The sequence below is a fragment of the Amblyomma mixtum genome, chromosome 8, assembly GCF_055824585.1.
Source record: "Amblyomma mixtum isolate Tamu chromosome 8, ASM5582458v1, whole genome shotgun sequence".
Lineage (NCBI taxonomy): Eukaryota > Metazoa > Arthropoda > Arachnida > Ixodida > Ixodidae > Amblyomma > Amblyomma mixtum.
This window is the reverse complement of record NC_143019.1, coordinates 88721222-88733905: the sequence shown is the minus strand read 5'-3', so window position 1 is coordinate 88733905 and position 12684 is coordinate 88721222. Positions and strand designations below refer to the sequence as shown.

The following is a 12684-nucleotide window of genomic DNA, read 5'->3' as shown; positions in this document are numbered from 1 at the left end:
TTCTACAGGTAAGGCCATGGGCATCGCCACGTCATTTGGGGTGGCGCGCCTTTAATGCAAAGCGTACCTGTCCGAAAGCTCCGTAATTAACACAGGCCGGGGCGTCGTGGAAGAAGAACGTCGGTTGTAGTATGCCGGCCAAGAAGGTTACAATATTCAGGCCCGAGGAGTAAAGAGCGTTCGCCCTCGCCGCTTGGAAGTTCCCGGTGACGTTCCCGCTGAATATACGCAGCGTCAGCAGACGGCGGTAGTCGAGGTAAGCAGCGGTGAAATTTTCACCGACGTCGGGATATGTACCTGCACCGACAGCATCCAAATGAATAAAAAAGTTATTTTGGGGAGCGAGCTCTCTTCGGAGAGCATGAAAAGCGCATTGACAGCAAACATGAAGGTGTAAGGTCTATTAAGAATGCTCTAAACATCATCAAAGAGGAAATGATAGAAATATTGAGCGCTGAAAAAGAAAGAGCAAAAAATTTACTTTGTGGCTTTAGAATATGGCAAAATTTTTTACTATACCTGAACCGAAGAGCAGTAGGCAGAAAAAAAAGCATGAAAGTTTTTGGCTGTAGAAAGCTGGAACGTGCACGGTGGCCAACAAACGGCGTCTATACGTCGTGTTCTGCACTTTTGAATAATCAAAATTACGCTTAGCTTCATGCAGAAAATTATAATGTGTGTATAGTTACATTGCCTAGCTGTTGTAAACATAATTGCAAGCACTCAAAAATAAATTTCAAATACTGAAATTACAGCCGCGTCGTCTGCTGAGTCTGCTAATCGGCTCCTGACAAAGCTAGAGAAGGGGCGGATTGTGAGTGTAACGTGTCTTATCTTTGAAGCATACATGAAATTTGGAACTTGATTACCGAAGTCGAGGCTATGTAAGGCAGCCCGCTTCCGGCAGTTCTCTGTGATTTTCATAAGCAGGAAATGAGGCGAAATAAAGCGGGAAAGGTGACTGGAAATAATTTCTATATCTAGAAGTTCTTTCTGATGACGAAAACTACTTAGAGAGAGGGTCTTTCCACAGGCTTCCGCAAATTGTACGCGCGAGGTGGGATATCGGCGCTGAACAAAAGCTCTGTTGGGATATTTATAAATGTTCACCAATTACAGCGAAGCAATGCCTCGAGAGTGCTTCGGCGCTGTTCCAGAGTAAAGAGACGCCAGATGGTTGCCATCAACAGCGGAGGCGCACTGACTTAGAGAACACCTGTGAGGCCGTCAAAACCTTATCCAGGTTTAGAGCAAGTTTGAAACCCAATGTTGCACAAAAGTCCAGCTCCGACCATCATCCACACGGACGCTTTCGGTGAGAGAAAAAGCCGTAGGTAAAGCATTCTCGATAATGTTCATGTTTAGTACGCATGCTGCATACGACTCTCCTTGAATCACGCGACACATTTAATTAGTTAGTCTCGTTTAATAGAATGCTCTGTGCATCACATATCCGGTTGAGGACTAAAAAATTACCCTCCTGGCACAATGAATGCACACGGCACACTGACTACCACAAGCGGCAGTAACGAAACCAGTCGCCTGAAGAATTAATCCCAGCTCACCAAAGTAGTCCTCAATTAGGTCGTGGTGGTCGAGTCCTTCTGGGTAGCCCACAATAGTCCGCATTGTTTTGGCTTTTTCAGTCATCTGGCACCACACTCCATGGTCTATCCAGTCGGACGCGTTCAGCTTCTCGAAGAGGGCTCGCTTGACATTCGACACCATTTGTTTGGCATATGCCAGTGCAGTGGGAGGAACGACTAAAGACCGCAGGAGCAGAACGAGGCATTGGCGTGGGGTATGCGGCAGGATGAAAAAAAGGATACATAATCAGGAGTGGGCTAGGTTCAGAATTGCGCGACACTTTTGAAGGATTAGAAGCGTCCTTAATGCTAATGTTTAAGAAATGTACCATATTGACAGGAATGATGAACACAAATTTTGAAAACGTTCACTGCCCACTGGGGTGGTCCCCAGGGGCTGAATGCAGACCGTCAAGTAGGCTTATTCTGGCATTGTTGCAAGGTACGAAGGGGCAGCGACTGTACTTTGGTCGTCTCAAACTTAACAGAAGCTCTAATGAGCGACTGTGAGGTAGATTTCTCGAGTCAAACTTTGTTGTTTATTTTGTCATTGTGACGCTCGTGATTTCGATCCCCAATTTTATTACTGACTGGTCCTTCCTGAAGCGTCTCCTAAGTGCAAAATGCCAAGTGGTCGACCGAATCGGCAAAGCAGTTCCTGTTTTTGAGGGCAAGAGAAACATAGATAAGCTTTGCGTTATGCTGACTTCTTAGTTAAAAGGGCGTCGTTTTACAGTCACAGATCTTGATAACAAACGTTTCTTTCTATTATCTCTTCGCGAAGAATGCAACAAGCGATATTTTATTTGTAACATTGGTGCCTTTTTGCATGGAAACGCCTGTATTTGCTTGTTAAACCATAACAGGGATGTTGCGTGCAATTCGAATTCTGAGAAACAAGGACAAACGGCTGACAATATCAGCTGAATAAACTAGAAATCAGCAGCCGTAAGTAGTAGAGGCTACCGTCAATCTAGTTAAAAAACTTTGGCACACCTGTCGTTAGTTGTCGCGATATACAAAGAGCGGACGGCGAAGCAGCTTGCATCACGGCCTCCCAAGAAAAGATCCTTAGTTGCTCCCCACACTGCGCGTGCACTGGCTGTCATAACTTGTCATTTTCGGCATATTTCTGGTGAGAATGAATAACTCGAGGACAGATCTTCGGGCAAGCGTGCAGATGATAATCTAGTTACGATAATTACCGTAAATAAACAAAAACACAATTGCGCCAAAATATCAAGAAATATCCAATTCTTCTATTTGTGTAATCCAATAACTATGTAACATCGATGTTTTATTGCTGCTGCCATCCCGAAATTCATTTTACATAGTTCAAGAGGTCCCGCTACAATGTTTCACTGTGAGGCCTTTTTGAGTAATTACCTCATACATATCTACCAATGTTATGTGTTTAGTAAACTTGAAATAGAGAGAGCTAAACCTTTCAGGGTAATGCACCTGAAGAAAGAACAACGCACGACAGTGAGAGATGCGCATTATATTAACCGAGGGAATGAAATTTTGATACTACAAAACGCTAGCTACACTGCCAGGCAAGAGACATTTGTCAAGTATTTATATGCCATAACAAGATCAACATATTACTCACATTTGCGAAAGTAGCGAAGCGAGACGGCCAGTGCCATGAGGTTAGTGACAGTGTCATAGCAGAAATTCTGCATGACATCTTTTCGGCTGCTCTGCGTCCCGGCCGCCTTTGCGATCATCAAGCGCCCATTGGATAGCGCAAGGAGGCGGTGCAGCAGACTCCAAGCCATGAGGAGCCGAGTGTCTTCAAGTTTCAGGTGCTCACGATTCATTAGGAAAACAACGAGTGCCGGTGCGTTGTCAGTGAGTTTTATCTTGTCGATGGATTTGAAAACGCTGTCCGTGTACTGCGTGACCAACCGCTCCCAGTGGGCTGCAGGGGACGCACGGGAAAAACATAACCTTACGTTCTGCTGGAAAAGCACATCATGAGAAATTAGAGCTCAACTAGATATGAAGGGAATGTTAAACGCTAAACAGAAGCATGTAATAAGCACCACTGGAGTTTCACAAACGTCATTATTTTCGCAGTCGCAGCACTTAGCTCACAGCTTATCAGTGCTGCTAAGTTAACTCACTGTGGGGACGACGCCAGCCCCACGGAAAGTGTCGTAGGAGTACTCGCTTTTGGCCGAAGAATATTGATTACTACTTACACAATGGCCTACACTTTGAACTTAACTGAATATACATTTAGGAAAGAGAGAGATTACGCGCGTCGTTTAAAGCTGAGCTATAGCTAATTCCCTGTGTTGAAATGTCGTTAAGGCCTAAGTAACTCATTTCATCTTGTTAGCGCTCTTTCACTATATTTAGCTCAAAGATTTGGCATTTAAGGTCATTCTGGGGACATAAAGTGACGGGCATTCAATAGCCATGAGATTTGTTAACAATGCAGCGTCGTCCTATACTACAGCTCGATGCAACGCATGAACGAAGCGGCAGGTGCAGCTCAAAGGATGCACTCGGCCAATGGCGTCCACCGATTTTCATGATGTCGTGTTTTAATCTAATTAGGCCGATTCCCCCCCACCCCCGCGACGTTACACTAGCAGGTCCAAGGGGATTAACCAACACGTCATGAGAGTCGGTCAGCGCCACTGGCCAGATGGCCCGCTTTGATAGGCACCAGCACTTTGGTTCTTGAGTTGTATCCGAATATAACGTACAGTCTTTGTCAAAAGTAACCAGGCTGCGTGGTTTGCTTCCAGCTCGTACATTGGAGCCCTTACAGCACCCTGAAGCTGAAATGGGCATTAAAGGTAAGGACTGGGCGTGTTCTTACTTTCCAACCACTTTTTACCTTTAGGAAAATCACAAGGGCTCCACTACAGAAGCCAGAAGCAAACCATGCAGCCTGGTTACTTTTGACAAAGACTGTACTATACTACACGTGATGAACAACTCTTAAGAATCTCGTCTCATGGACGGCAGAGTATTAGGGGAGATAGCGGCTAAAGTTGTGGAAAGAAGTGTTTTTTTTTTAGTTTAAACAAGCTATGATCCCGAAGAACATCAACAAATGGCGCGTTAAATGATCACAGGAAGATATTTTGATACGGTGCAAACCACACCGATTTACTGTACAAATTTGGCGCAACTTGAAGGATGATGTTCTTGCTTGGCACTGCTTTTTATTTGAGAATGGAGAGCTGTGAAAACATGTTACCTTCTTATAGATTACAGAAAACTTACTGGAAGAAAGGCTCTGCTCCTGAAAATTATAATTGGGTGCACTGGCATTGTTTATTAGTGCTGGACCGCGATCAGTTGTTAATACAATGCTACCGGTGTTTAGAAGTTTTTGAAAGCTAGCAGCTCCTTCATTCTCACGGAATTGACTGAGAAGACAGTGATCGCTCGTTTATCTGTGAATCCGCAAAAGTACCTGTTTTGAGCAAGCCTATATACAATAGAGTTTCTGTCTTGTAATACGGCGCTTAACCCCACTGAAAACACCCTTATAGCAAGGGCCGGCTTTGGGGTTCTGCCAAAAGCTATAGCAAAAACAAGCCTAAGGAATATATTACGAACAGCTATATAAGAAAATTCAATAAAAAACGCTAAAGGCTACGCACAAGTCGATTTTGTTTTGTTACCGCTATACTAAACTTGAAACGCCTGTTCCTGAAATGAAATTTTTTCTTGTGTAAATGGACACTCCTGATGCACACGCTGAAGTAAAATAGTTGCATATGTTTCTTCGGCATTTTGTTGAGAAATGCTTTTATTTTAAAGTAATTTCCCTCTCTAGGTGGTGCAACGTCATGGTTGTCGTACGAGCCCTTGAGTCCTCGCTTTAATTGTTGCTGACGAACACCTCCTATCTCAGGTTCCTCGTTCCGTCTAGATTATCACGTGGGTAATAAAAAAATGGCTGAGGCTTAACTTGGTTAAGCCTGGAGAATGCGAAGCATCATCGTGTCGCGTAATTTGGCGGCGCACAATCATAGCTACGGCGCGAGGTGGGCCCCCGTTTCTCCACTGTCGTGACGTCATCGTGTCACGTGGTGTGACGTCATGTATCACGTGATTTGGAGGCGCACAACCACAGCGACGGCGCGAGGTGGGCCCCCGTTTCTCCACTGTCGTGTCGTCATCGTGTCACGTGGTGTGACGCCATTTTCTCCACTGTCGTAACGTCATCGTGTCATGTGGTGTGACGTCATGTATCACGTGATTTAGAGGCGCACAACCACAGCGACGGCGCACGGTGGGCCCCCGTTTCTCTACTGCCGTGACGTCATCGTGTCACGTGGTGTGACGTCATGTATAACGTGATTTGGAGGCGCATAACCACGGTGAAGGGCTGAAGTGGTAGCTAAAGTAGTATGCTTCGCATAATAAAATAAATTGGTCGCCGCGGTGGCTCAGTGGTTATGGTGCCTGGCTGCTGACCCGAAAGATGCGGGTTCGATCCCGGCCGCGGCGGTTGAATTTCTTTGGAGGACAAATTCTAGAGGCCCGTGTACTGTGCGATGTCAGTGCGCGTTAAAGGGGTAGAGACACCAAATTTTTGTGTTGTATCTCTGGGTTGTAAATAATGCGTAGCGATTCAGTGAGCATGGAACACCATTTCAGAAGCATGAACTCGCATTATATAATTAATAATCGTATTATTTGTACCCAGCAGTTTCGGTTTCGGTTCGTAGTTGCCAGGTTTTGCCAGGCTCTTTCATGACGTCAAAAACCAGACAATGCGTTGTCACGTGGGTCCGGAAAGCCGTGACGTCGTGTAGTCATGTCGTCTGCTTGACACGCACGTGGTGCGCGTAAACACGGAGAGCCGGGCGGAGGGCAAGTCGAACAGCTCCGAGTCGGAAAGAAGAGTTTTATTTCGGCGAAGACACCGATTATGAGGAATCGCGGGATGACGCAGACGAGGAAGAAGACGCCGCGGTTCGAACCCCGACAACCACTTCATTTTTGATCCGCTGGCCAGCGATTCCGATGAGGAGGCAGGCGTCAGGCCCGACGCAGCTCATTGTGCCAGCGAACACCGAGCGTGTAGGCAACGTCAAATGGTAAAGGCGCGTTCACACTACGCCGACGATCGGCCGATTTCAGTCTGGCGATGGTCGGCGGCAAAGATTTTCGTGCCGTCGGCGCGTCTGTCACACTGCGTAGACGCCGACCGAGCACCGGTCGTCGCCTGACGAGCGCATCGCCGTCGCGTCACCGAGATAGCAGCCGTCGGCCGACCCGTGTGTCACACTCTGCCGACAACAGCGCCGACCTCACGCCGACGTTGTCCCATCCCAACAGCTCGACGCTGCTTCTTCGTGCGCGCTGATCGTCTGCTAGCTCCGTTGATGAAGGCGTCGTTGAAATCGAACTTATCTTCTATTATGGGACGAGTTCGCACTAAAGCGATGTGAAGAGTAGGCCTTTTATTATAGCACAGTCGACTTCCAAAGCGCCGTCAACTGCGGAAGCGAGACCACCTAGGCCTAGCGACGACTAGGGCAGCCTGGGACCAGCGCGCAGTTCAGGCGCGTTCACACTAGGCCGACGGAACCCCGAGGTCGACGCGACAGCGACGCCGACGGTCGCGTCGGCCAACCTGGTCGTTCCCCGACTAGCCAGTCACACTGCACCGACGACGACGACGACGCCCCAACGACCGAGCGTCGTCCTAGTGTGACAACGCCGCCGACAAAAACGAGACCCGTTGGCCGACGTGCCTTGGGCATATCGGTGGCCGAGCGAAAACATTCGTCGACCAAAAACAAGTAGCGAGCTCAGAGCGCGAAGTGCAATCATTATTTAGACAAATAATGCACGCGCAGCAACATTCATCAAGCCATATGGCCACTTGGCCGACGCGCCGCACTGATCATCGCTTGCGAACTGCCGCCCCACTGCAAGCAGGGACACGGAGCGGTGAGCATCGCTGCGCCGCTCTACCCAAGCTCCGCCCGCAACCGGTGTCGCACTTCGCCGCCGTACAGCAGTCCCTCAGAAAGACTGCTCGAGCAGCGACAAAGCATGCCTGCTTATGTTTCGAGCTTTCGGCAACGGCATTGCTCGCGGGCGCTCCGGGCGACGAGCTCTTCTGCTGCCTGGTTGCCGTGGTCGTCGCTAGCCCTATAGCCTCTTCCGCATCGAAGTCGCAGCGGCCGGCGCTTCGGAAGTCGCCTGCGCTATAATAAAAGGCCTACTCTACACATCGCTTTACTGTCAACAGCATCATCTCACAATAAAATAATAGTATGGTAAATCTCCACGACGTCTTCAGCAGCGAAGCGAGCGGGCGCCAGGCGAGCCGGACCGCAACGTCGGGCCAGCGGCTAGAGCACTGCACGGGCCTAAATCTGAGGTCCAAGCCCGGCCCGGGCCCGAGACCTGAAGCCCGAGCCCGGCCCAGGCCCGCGGCTTCAAGCCCGGGCCCGGCCCAGGCCCGCTAAATTATCGCTCTAGCGAGCCCGGCCCGGCCCGTGAATCCCGGAGTGAAGCCCAGCCCGGGCCCGGCCCGGCCCGTTTCACAGTATCACTTGAGGTATACTGCTCACTCTGAGCAAGTAGACTGCTACAAGACGGATAAGAAACTGGCCGACAAAGGTTCTGAAACCACAGTTTGGCTTACAGAAGGTTGGTTCTTTTTAACCCAGAACGAAGTGATTAAGAGTTGTGCTCGCCAGGCCCATCTTTTGGACAGTGATCTCGTATAGGTGCGCAAAGATAAACTCGGAAGTTCCGAGAGCCAAATAAAAGGGGCTGCATGCGCGCGTAATGGACTACTTTTCATTCCCACATGACTTTAATCAGTTATATTTTGGCGCCCACGAAGTATAAACATTAAAGCTGCCTAGCAAGCAGTGGGATGACATTTTTTTTTAGTGAACGCGATCTCACAGGTTCAACTCATAGCCGAACTGGTCGCCTTTCAGCAGAAACGAAAAGCTAAAAGGCTTGGGTATTTCACGGTATGTGTTTGAAGACTATAAGCATCCTAAACTAACATGCTCTTCCCGACTGCATTTCTAATAGTGTGCTGGGGCGCTATGCCGGAAGGCCCGAGTTTGGCGCTCGCCCGAGTTTCATCCGAGTTTGCGATGACGGCAGTCAGTGAACGAAGATAGCGCGGAACGTGCGCAGGCAGCGGACAATAAAATGTAGAGATAAAGCCACGTAAAGGCGATACAAGCGCACCCTGCGCGCCTGTTTCACACTTCAAACATAACACACTGCGCAATACCAGGCCGCAGCGCTACCTGAAGTTATCAGCGCCATATCAGCAATCGTGAAATCGTGACTTTTCTGCTATCTATCTGCACACTCGCCGCTAGCTGTTTGACACGCCTTTTCGGGCGCGCCAAAGGCGTGTCTTCTCTTTCAGGCTCTATCTGTCTCTCCATTTCCGAAGACGAACAGTGCGCACTAGTTGCACTCTTGTACCAACCCTTTCTCTTCTCTCGAATACGTTAAAAGGCAACAGATAATATTATGAACATTTTGTTCATTTCCAAATGTATTTTAAAATCTGAATCCAATAAAACGTTGTTGAAAAGCATAGCTTTAGGAAATTAACAAAGATTTGACACTTTCTGCCGCTAGTGGCGATAGTGAGGCCATTGCTTGCCGCGTGGCTTGCATACGAACTAGAGCGGCAGCCCATCGTGCCGAAAACGAGAGCTCCTGCGCTGACACGCCGCCAGTAGCGCTGCCTTCGACTGGAAAGACTGGGCAACTACTACACGCTGAATCTGTCTTATTTTTCGGCCATTGCGATAATATATTTTATTGTGTCGTATATCAAAATATAACAGTCATGCGTCTTCTGGCTTGCATAATACACAAAGGCAAGAAAGGGAACTGCACTGCACCCCCGCGTTACTGTTGCTCTCTGCAGTGACCACGGGTGGAGTTCTCCGCTGCTGCTACGGCCGCTGCCGCACCCCTCTATGGCCAACCATTGCTTTTAGTACGCTCTTGGCGAATCTCAGCGGTAGAAATTGGCCGTGCGAGCGTCTGTAATGCGGTGTGAGAAAAAAATTGCTGTTTGGCTGTATTCAATGATTCATTACGTATGCCTGTTGTGTGTGACGCCTCTTTAGTGCACTGCGGATGCGAAGAGCGTGCTACCCAGCGACACAACTCATCCTATGTCATCAGACGCTGACTAAAAGCTGTGAAGGTGGTGGCGCGCGTATCTGCGTAGTATTGTTTACGTCGCGCACTTCAAGGTTTTGCGGACTGGTTTTGTCACTAACGTCGGTCGCCGTTGTATACCGCAGTGACATCGCAATAATATCGTTCGGGCAGATGAGGGATCCTGTTGGTAATAATGGAATCGGAGTTATAACAGAGAAAGGTGTTACGGTTGTGAAGTACGCAGTGCTTGAGTGCTGGAAATTACAAACTCTTTATCGCACTGGGTCTGTAGCAGCGACCATTTGTCGATCCCGGATGTGTTTGACACATTGATGCTGAGCTTTATCACCGATGAAAGGACGGCCAAGCAAACACCTGTGATGCGATGTTGTTGGAGTAGGACGTGCTCCAAGCACCGTTTCGTCGTCGTGCTCCGTGTTTGACGCCTTGCAAGCAGGTGTGACGCGCCGTCAGCGTTGTGCTGTGTCTTACGTGGTTTCAACAGGCTATAGTGTTGTGCAATCTTGGTATGCGAGCGCAGAAATCGGCGGCTGTCGCCACGTTGCGTGTCCTTCGCAGAGGTGCTTAGATTAATCAGCGATGACGTCCGTTTTGCCTGTCATATTTCGATGGTCAACATCGTCGATGTCTGTCAGCAATCAGCACAGCCGCGCAGCATACCTGAGCCGGCAGGGATTTTGGGAGTGGCCCACCCATAGCGCGTACGCCTTTAATTTATGTACGGCACGCCGGGGGCGTGACCGATGGCTTTGATTGACAGGTGAACTCGGAGCTAAACTCGTGAACGGTGAAGTGCCCCGAATTCATCTCGGGACTGTCATGGCAGCAGCAGCAGCAGCCTGGGTCATCGCTTCCTCTGACGGCAAATGTCAGTACGGCCGGCTGGACCCCTTTACTGACATGGCCGACGACGAATTCCAGCGACATTTTCGCCTCTCTAAAACATCGGTACGATGGTTGTGTAAAGAGTTAGGCGACGACCCACGCCTGCGGAGAGTGCGTACCGGGCCTCATTCGCTTTCGGTCGAAGAGCAAGTCCTCTGCGCCCTCCGGCTCTTCGCGACCGGGAGCTTCCAGGGGAGCGTCGGCGCAGACCGCTTTATTAGACGCCACCAAAGCACTGTGAGCCGCTGTGTGAGGGACGTCTCCGACGCGCTTATCGACGCGGCTCTGCAGAAGCGGTGGCTCGCTTTCCCCACGACTGCGGCCGAGCGTGCGTATGTTAAGGAGCGTTTCCTTCTGCGCGGCGGCATCACAGACGTGGTGGGATGCGTCGATGGGACCTACATTGGCGTAAAGGCCCCTTTAAAGTCCAGCCCTGACATGGTGAAGGCCAACTATTTCACGAGGAAGGCACATTATGCATTGAACACAATGGTTGTAAGAATGCTCTGTTTTTGCTTTCATGCATGTCATGGTTAATGGAATGTTCTCCCATTTATTAGTGATAGTGGTCCGTGTGCTGTGCAGTGTGAGTGGATGTTAAGGAACCCCATATGGTCGAAGTTATTGGCAGCCCTTCACCATGGCATGCCTCATCGCTTGAGTTACTTTGGGGGCATTAACCTCAAAAACCGCTTTCGTTCATCAGTAACTGAGCAGTTTTACACACATTGTAGATAATTTTTTGTTTTAACTCATGTTTGTGCATGTAATAAGTGCATAGATTTTTCCAGCTATTTCATGCATGCATTTTAATGGGTTTATAAACGGTAGCATTTGTGTCACTTGGCAGATTGCATTCTTATGCAATATTTATAGTCGCAATAAATGTTTCACTTTGGCTGAAGTGGAAAAGCTCCTGCCGGAAGCACTGGCGTCTGTAAGCCAGGAAAACTGGCAAAACTGTTGTGTTCATGTGGAGCAAGTTGAGGCCCAAGCATGGCAACGCGATATGATTGTTGACGCTGAAATTGAACCGGTTGTTTTCAGCATTTCTGACTCGTGGAACTCCTCCTTTGATGAGTCGAGCACTGATTCCAGTGATGAAGATCTGATTGGCATCGAGGAACTTCGAATTGATGTGTAATACACATGCTACCGAGGAAAGAGAGAGGACTCATCGGCTTGCTGTGATCACCTTTGTGCGTGTGTGGGCGGAAATGTGAAATATTTGTGCATGTGGGTGTGTGTACGTTGATCAGTCTACTGAGGAAATTGTAACATTTCCATCAAAAATTTTAACATTTCCATCAAATCATTGCATCATTGCAATTCATTGCATCAAATTGTATCGGGCAGTAACTTGTAGTGTAGGTGGTGAGGTGGTCTTGTTAATAGTGTCTGTATAGAAGTTGAATTTGTAAGGGAGTGCAAATAGTACTTTTTCCAATTAGAGTGCATATACTGATACACGTCGTCAATGTGTGCAGTTTTTGGAAGATTAATTGCAGAAAAATACAGTGGAGCTTAATCAAGCGTTGTGTCAATTATTCAAAAAGTATCTGAAAATTTGCGAGAAAATTGGATTCATTTAAAATAATTTTGAACAGATACTGTTTGATTCGTTCGACTAACTGAACAAAAATTTATTCAATTATGCTGTCCAAAAAGTTGGAACATTCACAAACCCCTAGGCATTGTCCTCATTTTGCGTGTGAGGGTTGGGAATGGTATGTATGGGTGTCTAATCTTCATGTCCTTAAAAGGAATTCCTGGTTTCGTGTTGTCTTGCATTACTGTCAATCTCTGGTCGTTTTGACATGTTATGCAATGCCAATGTTGAGGTAGCCAGTATTGCATGCTTTGTCCTTAATTTTTCGGAGGTGTGAATGATTTCAAGCTGGCTCTTGCTCAGTTGAGTGTGAATTTGTTTTGAGTCATGTCTTTGTTAGTACATTGGTCAGGTTTTCGTTTTATCAAACAGTGTTGTTCGATGGCTCCACATTTCTTTTTTCAATTTTGGAGCACTTGACTGATTGTGTGTTGGTGT

General features: G+C 48.1%; 2 protein-coding genes across 3 annotated transcripts in view; one reads left to right on the top strand and one right to left on the bottom strand.

Annotated features, from left to right (window-relative positions):
- Positions 1-12684, top strand: part of LOC149333416 (uncharacterized) — a 185846-nt gene that overhangs the window by 42971 nt on the left and 130191 nt on the right. The window lies entirely within an intron of this gene.
- LOC149333418 (uncharacterized) overlaps positions 1-12684 on the bottom strand; it is a 50402-nt gene that overhangs the window by 9059 nt on the left and 28659 nt on the right. Inside the window, exons 7-9 of the mRNA XM_089555802.1 lie at positions 3199-3510; positions 1566-1763; positions 68-297 (exon numbers count right to left, since the gene is read on the bottom strand). Coding sequence (XP_089411928.1) covers positions 68-297; positions 1566-1763; positions 3199-3510 — 740 coding nt within the window. The remainder of the gene's footprint in view (positions 1-67; positions 298-1565; positions 1764-3198; positions 3511-12684) is intronic.